The sequence below is a fragment of the Grus americana genome, chromosome 20 (assembly GCF_028858705.1).
Source record: "Grus americana isolate bGruAme1 chromosome 20, bGruAme1.mat, whole genome shotgun sequence".
Lineage (NCBI taxonomy): Eukaryota > Metazoa > Chordata > Aves > Gruiformes > Gruidae > Grus > Grus americana.
This window is the reverse complement of record NC_072871.1, coordinates 11938012-11952111: the sequence shown is the minus strand read 5'-3', so window position 1 is coordinate 11952111 and position 14100 is coordinate 11938012. Positions and strand designations below refer to the sequence as shown.

Here is a 14100-nt window from a genome sequence, read left to right as displayed (position 1 = left end):
CATCCAGAACTGAGAAGCACATCTGCAGCTGGCTCTAAATCCCAGCAAAGCCAGACTTACTGACCCTCGCTGATATTAACCCCTGCACCACCAGCCCGCGGGGCAGGGACGCTGCCGTGAAAGCGCCACCTCTGAACACCGAAACCTTCCTCCAGCTGAGCTTCTCCCAGCACGCCGTTTTTCTCAGAATCAATAACATTCCTGGCACGCTCTAGATAATCATCCATTACTAAGAAAAAAGGCACAGCTCTGACTCAGATTATTTCGGGTACCCCCACAGGCAACTGCCATCAACAAACCACTCAGACTGAGACTTCCAGGGGACCAGTCCGACTCCGAACCGCCCGAGGTCGAATCCAAAGCAGCACAAATATTTTGCATCCTCCAGCAAAGTCCTCCCGATGCCCGTAACCTTCCCAGAGGACGCTTTTGTGACTCGGAGAAGCCTAAAGTCTTTACCAGCAGCTCAGATCTAAGCAGACTCCTGCCTCCAGCAGCCAGAGTCTCAAATAAAATATTAAAAGCCCCTGGTTTTAGCAATCTGCCCCCTTTCCCGGTTGTCTTAAGGCAGAGTGGCTCTTCGGTCTCGCCTGGCGGACTGCCTGCCAGTCAATGGCACAGGGACACACGGCAAGAAAACCCAAGCAAGGGCACCCATTTATTAAATAAAATGAAATGAAAGAGCACTACGCGTAGCAGACTGCCCACGGCCATCCCCTCACCGAAGGCCGGGCCGGCTTTAGCCGGGCTGCCAGCGAGGCGGAGAACCCCAAACCCGAGAGGGGCGCGCGCCCTGCAGCGGGCTGAGCTCCCCAAACTCATCTCAGCAGTGACTCCCCCCAACCACCCCCGCACTCACCTCCAGCGGCGGCAGGTCGGGGTCGAGCTGGGTGAAGCTGTGCAGCACCACGGGGCTGCTCTCCCCGGCCACCTCCAGCCTCACGCCGCCCCAGAGGCTCCGCGCCCGCCGGCAGCCCTCGAACATCCTCTCGGGGGCGGGGGCATGGTGCGGCGGGGCGCGCCGGCGGCTCACCATGGGCACCGCCGCCGCATCCCCGGCCCCGCGCTCCGCCGCCGGCCCCGCCAGCGCCCCCGGGGATGCACCGGGGGAGGCTGGTACCGAGCCACCGGGCAAGGGAGAACGGCGGCGGGAGGTTCGGAGAGGGGGCAGGCTAGGCGGCGGAGCGGCCCGGGAGGCGCGGCGGGAGCGCCCGCAGCAGCGGGGCAGGCGCCGGGAGCCCGCAGCCGCCCGGAGCCCGCAGCCGCCCCCGCCGCCGAGCAGCCTGATGTCACCGCGGGGCCGGGACGGAGCCGGCGAGGCTGCAAAACCAGGCACTGGATTTCCTCCCGCAGCCTCCGCCCCGCCCGGGGGCCGGCACGGCTCGGCTCGGCCCCCGCAGGAAGGGGGGGGAGAGGAGGGGGGTGGGTGGGACACGGAGCCGTGGGAGGCGACCGAGCGGGGAAAAACCCCCGAGCCCCCCAAAAGGCGGAGGCGAGACCTGCGGGTGGCGGGGACACGCAGCTGGCAGGAGGAGCGGAGCGGGGGGCACCGGGCTGGGGATGGGGGGGGCGAGGCGGGCCGGAGCCCCGGCGGGCCGGTGGGGGCTTTAACCGGGGCAGGCGGGAGAGAAGCAATGCAGGTGACCGGCTCTGGAAGAGGAGCCCGGTGTCACCAGGTGTTTGTACAGCACCCAGGTCCGGGGCTCGCACACCACCACCCAGAGAAAAAGTATGAAATTCAAGTGCACGGCTATTACCGGCACGTGGCTTTGTCTGACCGGACAAGTTTTATCTCACCACGCGAGCTCAGCCCCCCGCCAACAGTGCTGCGTGTGTTCAGAGCCCTGCCCGGCCCTTCGCTCTCCGCAGCTGCGCTTCGCGGGGTGACACGGTCACAGCCCCGCGGGGGCGGCGGGAATCATCCCCCAGGGAGACTGAAGGGATGTGACCGAGGCCACGCAGCACGTCAGTGCCGGGAGCAGGGTCTGACCCCTGCCCCGTGCCAGGCCCCCGACGCACGGGCGAAGGGGGGAGCAGGGGGGAGCAGGGACCAGGGCACCCGCGCTTGGCCCAGCAGGGACTCAGGGAGAGAGAAACGGGGCAGACCCTGCTTCAAAGAGGCCCTGAGGCTCCAGGACGATGCTGAAACCCTGCAATGTAATTTTTGTTTTCAGAGGCAAAGAAAAACGGGCGAAACTGTTTGTCATCCACCATCCCCCTGCGCTGAGCACGGCGTGCTCTCAGCCTCCCCTGGCTCTTCCCCTTCCCTCCTCACACGCTGCCGATAAACTGCCCCACGGGGTCCGGGCAGCGGCTGCTGACAACACCAAAACCCAGACTTGTACGCCTCAGCTCCCTGCGCAGCTGAAATAACATCAGCCTCCCAGGGCCTGCCAGCCCTGCGGCTTTATTTCCGATGAGAACACGGAGCCGAGGCTCACGCATCCAGCTCTGCCGAGGGCACCAGCACCTCCTGCCCGGGCAGGAAAGGATTAACAAAGCTGCCAGGGATGCGAGATGCTTCAAACTTGAAAGTTTACCAGGCAGGAGGATGAGCGAGGACAACGTGGGCTATTGTCCTGCTTATCTGGAGCCGCAGAGGGTCAAGGGACCTTCCCAGGACACCCTGGGAAAAGGGACCCAGCCCTGCACCAGCGCCTTGTGCTGTCCCAGGCAGCCCCGCACCTTCAGGGTGCTCTCTTGGGGGCGAAGCGGATTTTAACACCGCCTAGGCACAGAGCCGTGGCCCCGATCCCTGCCCAGGTCACCCCGCGGTGCCAGTCAGGTCACTGGAGCTTTCTCCGCTGCAGAAAGGATGTGACAACGCTCCGCACAAAGGTGTCCTTAGACCCACCGGCGCGTCACGCAGAAACCGCGTGATACTGCAAGATGTGCTATAAAATGAGATCAGTCGCGTGCATCGCTTCACTCGGCACACACAGAAATTGGAGGCAGCGCCTGGTTCTCTACAGCAGAAATCGGTGCTGCCTCTCTGGGCTGTAGGGTCTTTGGGAGGGAGATCGTGCTTTTCTTCGGTGTTTATCTCTAAGGGCAGTGAAATTATGGTCCACCGCTGGAATTGCTTGGCACTGGTTGAGTGCACATAATAAATAACAGCACTACTCATTTTCAGTTGGCAAACCCCTTCAAAACCCTCCAGCTTCGTCTGACCTCTAAGGAAAGATGCAGCTCTGTTTGATGGGCAATTTTCACCGGTCCCTTGGTTGACCACTAAAGATGGTTTCAGGGGAGAAACACTTCTGATAATGGATAATAAATAATATAAGGCAGGAAGGCAACTGCGAGGGTTTAAAAATAGCCAGCCAGTTTCCTCTCTCCTCTCCTGGGAACCTTCTGGGTCTGAAAAGCAAAACACTCAAAGCCGGGTCAGGAGCCCAAGTTGAGGATGTTTGCTCAGCGTAGCTAACCCCAAACACTCAGCTGTCAGGGACCAGGCTCTCGAAAATCGTGAGATTCAAACCAAATAACTTCTCAGGGCTTAGCATAGAGCTGAAAGGGAACAAGCAGATCACACCCTCAGGTTTCTCCCCTATACCCTTGAAGGTCTAGAAATTGTTGAAAAATGCCAGTATTTAAATGCACGTGACTCCAGGAGCAGGGGATTTAAGAAAACGATCAACGATTGGCACATTTAAAAAATAATAATATCATTTTACACTTTGCAAACTCAGCAACAGCTTTTCACAACACACTGACCATTTTGCATTGACATCAGCTGTAAACGTCCCATCGACTTCAGTGGGCGCAGGAACCGGGTGCTACGGGAAATCCCTCACTTTGTTTCTTTCCACCACTCTGCAATCAGCTGAATAAATACAAACCCACACAGCCACAACCGGAGCATCCTCAGATCACAAATCTGTGCTCCTCTGCTGCAGCCTCTAGCCCGCAGGCTTCCCTGCACGGTAAATAACGTGGAGCGGGTAACAGAGGGGCTTTCCAAACTCTAAGCCAGTTTCCTGGTTTGGCTCAATCCGTTTGGGTCAGGACCTGCAGATTCAGACCTCAGTTTGTTTCGTACTAACAGGGCTCAGCGCAGACCCCAAGTTGTCTGTCCGTGGCACATCAAGCTTGTACACGCAGCCTTTCAGCATCCCCCTCAGCTCCATCCTCCAGCCCTGCCCGCGTTTGCCCTCCTTCGCTTTCATCTCATTGCTCCACTTCCGAGCAGGGCTTTCCAGCGTATTTCCTACAGGACAAAACTCACAGTGACCCAGTTCCTGTGCCCTATATTGCTGGGGCTTTTTTTGTTTTTTCTTCTCCATCAGGCCACGGGCTGAGCGAGCGAGGCTGCCCACCCCAAAGCATCGCTCAGAAACACTTTCACAGGGGTTGCTGCCTCCTGCAAGGCATCGGGTGTCCCACAAACACCCCCAACGCTCCTGCCACCACCCCAGGGCACACGCACTGCCGCCTCCTCGCAAAACCCCGTTTTCTTTGAGCCTCAGCGAGCCTCCAGCGGGACAGACGCCAGAGCAAAGAACTGAAAAAAGCTGATCTCAGCCCTGACCACAGAAGGCAAGAATCAGCCCCAGCCGCCTCTAGCCGAGCCCCTCTGGAGCATCGCACACCACCAGCTTTCGCTGTGCGACAGGCGAGTGAACTGGGACCCAAATCAGCAGCCTCCGATGGGAACCGGGCTGTTTTATGTGGGGATTGCAACGTTATCCGGAACTTTGTCCCAAGTTCTGGCACCAACTCACAAGGCACATCGAGTAAATCCCCGCAGTGCTCTATGTCAGGCTGCTTGCTATAAAATGGAGACGGTAACGCTTCCGTCTATTGTAGGGGCTGGGGAAACCCTTTTGTTGCTTTTTGTAAGGCAATTTAGAGGAAAAAAAACTACCAATAGAAAAAAATTTTTAACTAAGAGTCAGGCCATTCATTATACTTGCACTGAGTCCTAAATCAAAACTTCTCTTCTACTTCAGGACCAGGAAAAAAACCTCTGAGGTTGCGTAAAAAGGGAAAACGATGTCACCGGCCCATTCAGTACCATCTGCACAGAGATGTCAGGTTTGAGCAGTTGCTCCCAAAATTTGGAGACCGACAGAGCACAGCCAGCCCTCAGTCCCTTGCAGACCCAATTCTCACTTACAAACACGATCAATGCCCCCATTTAACCAGATTTTAGGGGTGAGCCACACACCACTTCCCACCGCTTACAGCAAGCGTGGATTTTAGGAAATATTCCGGCGAGTGCTTCAGATGCAGGGCGGCTGGATCACTCGCTCTGCCTCCAGGTTTTGGGCGTTCCGAGCAGGCACCACGAACTCTTGGTGCTGGCAGGGAGGAAGGCTGACTCGGGCTCTCCTGCGCTTTGTGCCCCTCCTGCCGCTGCGACACCCCCTCCTGCCACGGCCCCCCACGGGCAGCTACCGATTAAGAACCGGGTTCATTCAGGACCACAGCTCTCCTCCAGCCTCTCTGAAGCACGCCAAACGTCTAACACAGCAAGGCAAGCTCCTAATTATTGTCAGTTCCTCTGCTAGGAAGCACACAAAATCCCCGGGCAATTAGGATCTAAAACTCTCCATCCAGCTATTCTGTGTTTCATTTCCTGCAGCCCCTGCGCACAGCTGGGCTACGGCATCTCCTGCGGAGACTGCAGGCTCCCGAAGCTCAGCAGCGGCGATGCAATTATGCCACAAGCCTTGGAGACTCAAGAGCTTGCAGGAATATTTCTCCTCGATCCTACTCCTCATGCCATCCACTTGGCCGTAGCATTTGCGCATCTTCCATTAGGGCAGCAAGTGACAACACAAACCTTAGTCTTTCAAGCTTGCTGACCTCTAAAAACTCAGCAGAACAAGGCCAAGGCGGCGGGTACGGGGGAATCAAGCCACTTTCTAAGAAACAACTGACCACAGCACGCTTTGCGCAGGCATTTCTGGGGAGAGGCGCCTCGACTCCTTCGCTGCAAAGCGCCGCACAGCCATTTACAGGGAAAAGAAAATACTCAGAAAAGTAAGAGGCAAAATATAACTACTAACATGAAAACATGCCCAGGAAGCCAAAGATAACAAGGTCCACCTTGTGAAAAGCACCTTACAGCATTCTGCAGGGCGCTGACGGCAGAGGCACGCAGCAAAACACGCACAAAGGCTTGCCCAGAGCTCACTGTTTCCAGAGGATCGTAAAACACCCAGCGAGTTTTGTTACGGACCATCCCCACACTGAGAAGGGGCTGCAGCTGCGGGTCGCAGCCTTTTCCTTCCCCCCGTGCTTCTCCGCTGCCGGCGAACCCCGAGCGCGGAGTTCAGCAGGCATTACGCCGCTGACGCCTGACACGCTGCAGACACGCCAGAGCTCCTCTGGTAAGGGCTATTATTTCTTGAGCTGTTTGTCTTTAAAGGCAGCTTTTATCTCCCTATCACCTTTCTGCCAGAATGTTTCAGTCAGCTCTTTTAACAAATACCACCTAAGGTGCTTGTAACCAAAAGAAAAACAGGAAAAACATTTTTCTGCGTTGCTTAGCGATGAGCGTACGAGGAGTTCGAGTCTCCCAGGTGCTCAAAGTTGTTGTCATTTCTACCCCTGCCTGCACGGGTCCTCTGCCTAGCAGTTGGGATAAGAAAAATCACGGGTAGAAAAGAGGAGAAAGGTTATGAGGCCACAAAAATTGGCAGGGAAAGACGGGAATGGGTGTAGCCCCCGAAGATAGGGGAAACTCCTTTCTGAAATCAAAACAGCGCTTCTCATCAACCAGAAAAATGAGCTGAGCCAGTGAGATTTCATTACACGTTGGAAACACGCATCTGCGATCACCGACGTTGGGCAAGGTCCAACGGTGGTAGTTTCCTTGGCAAAGCACCCCGAGCCTTGCAGGGTCCCCCAACAGCTGGAGTCACTTTCCCGCAGCCAGCGCAGCACCCCGAGCCCCTCGCTTCCCGGAGGGCACCCCGGGCGCTGCCGGCCCCTGCCCAGACACGGAGCGGCCAAGGGCTATGCGGATGCACGAAGCAAAGTGAACCTGCCTCCCAGCTGCATCGCTTCACAAAAGAAACTCAACCCATCAAGGGATTTACCAGGCATAACTTATTCCCCTCGTTACAACCTTCGGCAAGGGAGGTTACGTGCTGGATTTTCGTGCACACAGCTGCTCCTCCCTGCAGCACCTTTGTACCGTGCTGCTGGGGCCAGACTGGGAGCACTAGCTCAGTGCAACACACTGCTCTGTTAAATATGCAAAATACATACTGCGACAAGCAGCTGGTGACAGCCTATGAAACGGAGCAGCATCACCCGCTGTTACGGCTTTGGGGTGCTCGTGTCTTTGCTTGTGTAGTGCTGAGCAGCCCCGTGTCCCCCCCCCAAGCCCCCCTTCAGCCTAGCACTGCCCCCTCCAAAGCAGCTGGGCAGCAGCAAGCGCTCCATGGCCAGGCTCGTGAGCCCGGGGGAAAAGGAACAGAATGAAGTTCTGGCTCCGCTCACCTTTCAAAAATACATTCAAGGAAAGGCAGCACATTTTTCCACCAACGACAACCAGCCAAAATGACACATCTAGCTGAATCGTGTAAAAGGAGACTCTCGGAAACAAGAGGCTCTGGCAACTGATTAAGAGAGAAATCCCAGCGGATAACGAAGAAACTTTGCTCGGCACAGCGCCTGTCCTCGTCGTCAGCTCCTATCCCTGCTCTCGCTCGTGCCTTCCCCGGCCGGCGCAGGTGGGTTGTGCTGCCGCAGCCACAGACGGGGAACTCAGACCGGCCTTTGGGTCCCACTCTCCGGCCAGGGGAGCGGGAGGGCAGCTCTATTCCGGCTGCCACCCCACTGGCTCTCCTCCTGGGCCAGGGAAGGTGGAGACAGACTCGCCCCCGGCCCTCCGCCCGGGTGATGAGTCCTACCAGCACGTATGGGGCATCGCTGAGCGCCTGCACTCGCGTTATAGCTGGGGACGTGCTCTGACCCCACGCCGCTGGTTCTCCCTGGGGACAGGGATGCAGGTTTGCACCCGTGTGACTACCACGACTGATGGAAACGCCTCCCCAGCACACTCAGCCTCAGCTCCCTGAACCTGATCAGCACCATCCGTTCCCCTGCCCCTGGAGCGACGTGTCTGAACACACGTAAGGGAGGGAACGGGGCCATGAAGCTGCTAACAAGTCCAAGAGAAAAGCGATGCCATAGCACAAGCACAGGGAAGCGCGTAGAGTTGCTATGTTGCACAAGATTAAATTATATCCAAAGCTCAGTTTAAATGTGTGACCCAAACAGGCTGCGAGATGCCAGGCTGCAGTGCCAAGCTGATCTGAAGAGCTACAGGTAGCAAAATAAAAGATTTACCTGTAGCTTAGGTTTAGTACAGAGACTTAGCCCATACAGGAGTAAGTCGGAACAGATTTAAATGCCAGATCCTGGAAATAAGTGAAGCAACAGTAAAGTGTACCACACACATAATGTAAATATCTGAGGTTACTTAAAATAAGACATCCAGTTAAACAGGAACAAAGGTCCTTAATGGGGGATATGGAAAAGGATGTTCCAACAATGGTCCTGTATCTCCTTCAGCTGCACAAACGTCAGGGAAAGCATACATCAAAACCCGGACGCATCGGAAAGCTGCCATGAAAGCTGCAGGAAAGCTGACTTGATCTGAAGTGAGAAGTGAAACCTTGGAGCCAGGCTCCGTTGGAGCGAAGAGCTGATGCGATTGAAAGCGAGCAGCCGAGAGAGGAGCCAGAGGGCTCGGAGCAGCCGCAGGGACGAGGGAGAGGAGCCGCAGCAGGAGCACGGCAGGAGGGACGTCCGGCAGCTGGACCAGCATCAGCACACCCGGGCGCTTGCCGACACCGTGCGGCCCCTGCCAAATCATTTGGGCCAAATTCACCTCTGTCTGGGCTGGGATGCAGCGAGTGGACACGAAAACATTCTGCTTTCACAGCCCGAGTACGCGCTTACTGGTGTTGGCCACGTGAGAGTCAGGAAATCAGGCTGGCAAGAGCTGGAAAGGGAAAGTTTCATTGCCCAGCCCTGAGCCGGGTTTTGCAGAGATGAAGCAAACACTCACAGGGCTGAAAAGTCAATTAAGAATTGTAAAAGTCTTTTAGTATTCCCAGGTATTGTTAGGCCCTCAGACAAAGGATGTTTAAAAAAAAATTATTTTCCCTTTAGTAATTACGATTTAAAAGGTTTCCGCTCCACATTGTTTTAGCGGGGGAAGTTACTCCAGGGCCTCTCTCAATGGCCAGCAAAACTCTTTTTGTTGTGGGCTTTTGGCATGGAGGAGCAGAGTTCTTCCAAACAATACTGTACGCCGGTGGCCGAGGGCCAGATTTATCTCTCGGTTACAGTGGCACAAATACCAACAAACTCGGCGAGCGCTGAGTCACACCGTGGCGCTGAGTCCGGCCGCGGCGCCGCTGACCCTCCCGACTTTCTACCTTCGGTTCCATGATTGATGCTGTTTTTCCTTCAAGTCTTGGCTCCGGGGACTGCGTTGAATGCCGAAGAATTTCAGTTTTCATTAAAATAAAAAGGTCATCCCGTGAGCACTGACACTACTTGTGTTGTTTCCTATGGCTTTGTATCTCGAGACAGTCTTTGGTGTCTAAAGATGTACGAACTGAGAATGAAAATGTTTTTGTGGTTTAAGTGTTTATAAGAAGCATCTCCCATGTGGATTTTCTGGTGTCTAATAATACATGAACTCATGCTACAGATGTTCTGGGGCATTTACAAGATTCTTTTCCTCCTCTCAACCATCTTGTTTCATCCTATTTGCACAGACTTAATTATCAGCGAGCCCTCGGCCAAATTTGCTTGAAGCAGGCCAGCAGGTTCAGAAGTTGTTTGGGGAGAGAGGACACAGGCAGACAGACACCATGACAGCATTAGTCTCATTTTGGTAGGAAATCAGATTTTAAGAATTTTCTGCCCCTCCCACTTGCAGGGAAAAAAAAGCTAGAAAACATGACCCGAGCATTTGGAGGGGGGTCAGGGACCAGACGGCGAGTGAAACAAGCTGCTCCCTAAAGATCTCATCCAGCTCCAGCTCCAGACCTTCTGCAGCACCGAGGCAGCATCCTGCCCCCGATGAGCTTCTCCCAACTCCAGCTCTTGTGGCACAGAAAGGACGGGCTGATTAATCCGTTCCTCAGTGGCCAACATTGTGGCAGGTCAATTTTTTTTTAATCTCAGCATTATATACGTATTGATGGTTAATTACCCCGTAGCTATTTGCGACGCGCTGGTAAGGGGCGGTGTCAGTGTTTCCATTACACGTGGGCGTGTAAGCCGGCGGCACGCAGGTCCAATGCCAGCCGGGGCATTGCAAAAGCCAAACCCCTGGAGAGCTTCCCTTTCCCCCTTCCTCGCGCGGGGCCGCGGCGCAGATTCGCCGCCCATTGCAAAGCTCTTTTCCGGAGCGGGTTTGCAGCGAGAGGGTCGGGGCAGTGGGTACGCTTAGCTGTCGAGGACCCCTGGAAATTGAGGTTTGTTGTAGGTCTCGGATGGAGTCTGGTGCGACAGGCTGGACGGTCAGCAGCAGCCACGGCCCCGATGCGTGGAGACAGGGTCCTGCCTTGCGCTGGCCCCAAAATAACTGGGGATGGATGGGGCCAGCTCCCGCCAGGGGCGAGGGCCGTGGGTGCAGAGGCACCGAGCCCTGCGCAGCGCGGAAAGGTGGAGCTGTGCCTGGCAGCTCGTCCGCCCCCTCCCCTGTGTTTCCCCCATCCCTCCACCAAATGGAAAGGGAAATCCGGGATTTTCAGCTGCTTTTGATTCCCTCTTGCTCCGCACACAGCGGGGTGGGAAGGGATTAGTCTCCATTTCCTGGCTCCAGCCAGCTCGCAGGGCTGCCCAGGCGGGACCCCCCCGGTCAGGGGCTCCCCGACCCACGACCGTGACGCTGCCGGATCCTGCATCGCTGCAACAGCTGTCTCCATCCTGCCTCTCCTCATCCTCGGTGCATCTCCCCAGAGCCCCCAGACGTGCCTCCCAGCTGCTCTGGTCGGTCAGCCCAGACTCTGGCACTACAAACTGCATTTCCCCTCCTTCCTCGCTTGGTTGCGGTTCCTTACTCGTACTTGATTTCCAGCATGGGAAGTAGAAGTGCTGGGGAGAGTACTACGATGAAAGAAAAACACCCCAGACTCTCAGAGCAATGCACATAGGAGCCTAAAGGGAGAAGAAAAGCGTGACACGGAAAGGGGTTATTTTTAAGGTGGGTTTTTTGGGTGCTATTTCCTGGCTGGCAGGAGAGCAAGCTCCCTCGTCTCGGGCCACCAGCGTTACCAGGGGTGTTGCTCTGCGTTTGCTTCCCTGTCACCAATATCACAGGCAGACACTACCGAGATTGTCACGCTGCTCATCCCAAACAGCTCCTCAGCACCTCCGAGTCAAGGACCCGGATCCTGCCGGCTGCCCTCTGGAGCTCACTGCACCCAGCCCCAACCTGCAAAGGCAGACGGCAGCTGTCAGCAGGATGGGATCCCAGAGGGAGCACAGACCCGAGGTGCCCGGCCACTGAGCGCTGCCCCAGCACACCCAGACACAGCCCCAGCGCGAGCCCAGAGAAGCCGGGAGAGGAGGGAGGACGCAGGGCAGAGGAGACATGCATGAGTCTGCACATCAGATGACACAAGAAAATCAACAACCCAGTCCTTGGGTGTAAACAGCCCTTGGGGTTCATAACGTCAAGGCTTCACTTTAAGACAGAGGAAGTCTCTTACCATAAAGGCACAGAGGAAGACGAGCACTTGAGACGCTGTTCAGGACCAGCATTTGCATGGAGGTAAAGCCTGAGAGTCCCAGCCGCAGACCACGAGGCCAGAGAGCACACTGCCTCTCCAGACGGCGTGCGTGATGCCACACACGTGGCTCCCGGAGCCGGGAGGTAAAAATACCAAATGTCACAAGTTCTGCCCAAACCGAACCACCAGCCCGCCCGGCCCGTTACATTACAGCGCTGTCATATGACAGAGCAAACGGCCCCGTCGCAGGGCAGGCGGGTCTGGTGAGAGCCATCTCCTCAGGGTGAGACGGAGCCAATCCTTTCAGCAACGTTAATACAAAAGCAATGCAATTAAAGCACTCCAGGTTCACGACAGAGCCAACACTGAGCTGCATCGGGCCGTCCTCCCTTACTTGGGCCGTACTGTTTTACCACCTCGCAAACACGTCGCACTAAAACCAAAGACGCTATTTGCATCAAAACAGCACTCGATATCCAGCACTGTGGCCAAATCAAGCTGTTTCAGGACAGGGCTCCTGGCAGGGTAGTTCCGTTCCTTCACATTATTTGAAGCTCACACGGCTAAATCCAGCGCTCTCCGACTACAGCAGCAGTGCCTATCTGTGCTCGGCAACGCTTAAACAAAAGAAAATTGCTGTCTTATGCATGGGGACACTGGTGCGCAGTGAGGGTCAGGGGATGCACCGAGCCACGCGTTGGCTTTGGAGAGGTGCCGAGAGCCCCGAGGCACGTTGGTGCTGGCCAAGGAGCCGCCATGCAGCGACCGTGTGCCGCCCCGAGGATGCTTCAGCAACACCACAGACCGCAAAAGCGGAGCGTATGTCAGCAAGAAGCGGTGCCACCTGCATCTGCGGCAGCAGCCACGTCCAAAGGCAGGCAGGGTCCAGCTCAAGGCGTTGAATTGCACGTCAAGCGCACGCAGAGCACAGCACCCCTCTGCTTCAGTATTGCCGCTCTCTGCTGTCTCAGCTGCAGCACGGCCCCGGGGCTTGCTGTTTGCTGCCAAAATGTGGGGCACATAAACAGGGCCGGCTCTGATGGAGTCGCTGGATGGGAGATGCCCAGGGCTACATCCACGCTCTGCTGTCACATTTGCGGCTGTGAATAGGGTGAAAGCTCCGTTTCCCCTGCGTTTGCAGCTGGCATACTCCAAACCAAGTGGCTGTATCGATGACAGCCTCGTCCCTGGGCCAGCCCCGCTGCAGGATGCGGCACGGGAAGCCGGGCAGAGGAGGGATGGGGCCACGCTGGCAGGCAGGAGACACCCCCACACACCGGCTCGTGATCTCTGCCTAGCAAAGGCAGGGTAGCCAGGGCCAAAGTGCCCCCGTGCTCTTGCAAAGACCCCGACAGGGCATCGCGACCCGCCTGCGGTCACCTGTAACGTGCCAGACCAGTCAGTAAACCGGACTCGCCTTATCTGAGCACACGCGGGCACCGAGCAGCCCCGGCAGCCCTCGCAGCACACTCCTGCGACAGCTGCTTCTGCAGGCGCTGCTCTGAGCCCCAATGCAAAGTGACAGATGACAGCGAATTGTATTGACGGGCCCTTATTGAATCGAACCGTCAGGAGGCAGCTGCTCCGCGGCCCGCTGCCGATCTGCTGTTCATCGGGGTGCCCAGCCCTGGGGTGCAGGGACGGAGCCAACTACCGCCAGCAGCACGCGGGCACCGGGACCCGGCTGTGCATTCCCGGCAGTGCCCGGAGCCGTGGAAAACGCTGTGCTGAGTTCGAGGGTCCCTCCGGTATCATCAGGATGAAAAGTGAGAGCAGGGAGCGAGAAAGCAGGAAGCACAGAGAAGAGATCCCATTTCACTTGAGAAAGGGAAAGTGCAAGAGGCAGAGCCTGTACCTCTCGGAGATACACATCTACAGAGTAAAAGCTGCAAGAGGAGCAAGCTCTTACATTGCCCTCAGATTTCAGACAGAAGCTGGTCCTAAAGGATGGGAAGGAAGAGCAAAGCAACGGAGAAACGCTTTAGGATGTCACCTTGAACATCGATTCATGTCCGTAGCTAGAGATAGGTTGTAATGCCACCAACGTTGGCGGGCTAGCCTTGATTTACAGCAGGAGAGGATGTGGCACATAGTGTTTTACCTGATTTTCTTTGCAGTTTCTGCTCCACAGCTAGCGCTAGCAAACACAGATCCAGCCAGGCCACTTATAAAAATATATTGAAAGCAGATCGATTGAACAATTACTGGAAATGTCAGCTCCTTCTGCACTTGCAGTGCATGGAGAATTAGCATGGCTTTAATTGCACCAATAACTCCATCAGGGAAGCAACAAGAGCTGGGGAGCACCCAGTGCTGCAGCACGCGCGAGGCAGCCGCCTGGAGATGCTGCTGGTGTGACCAAGCCTGACCTGCCAGCTACGCATGG

General features: G+C 56.3%; 1 protein-coding gene across 5 annotated transcripts in view; it reads right to left on the bottom strand.

Annotated features, from left to right (window-relative positions):
- Positions 1-14100, bottom strand: part of RALGDS (ral guanine nucleotide dissociation stimulator) — a 61764-nt gene that overhangs the window by 25184 nt on the left and 22480 nt on the right. The window contains exon 1 of one of the 5 annotated variants that reach the window (XM_054848329.1): positions 860-1330. The exons of 3 other annotated variants lie outside the window; for them this stretch is intronic. In XM_054848329.1, the coding sequence (XP_054704304.1) occupies positions 860-1036 (177 nt within the window). In that variant the 5' untranslated portion in view covers positions 1037-1330. Of the gene's footprint in view, positions 1-859; positions 1331-14100 lie in introns of those variants that run through there. One more of the 5 variants, XM_054848327.1, reaches the window with a different exon arrangement.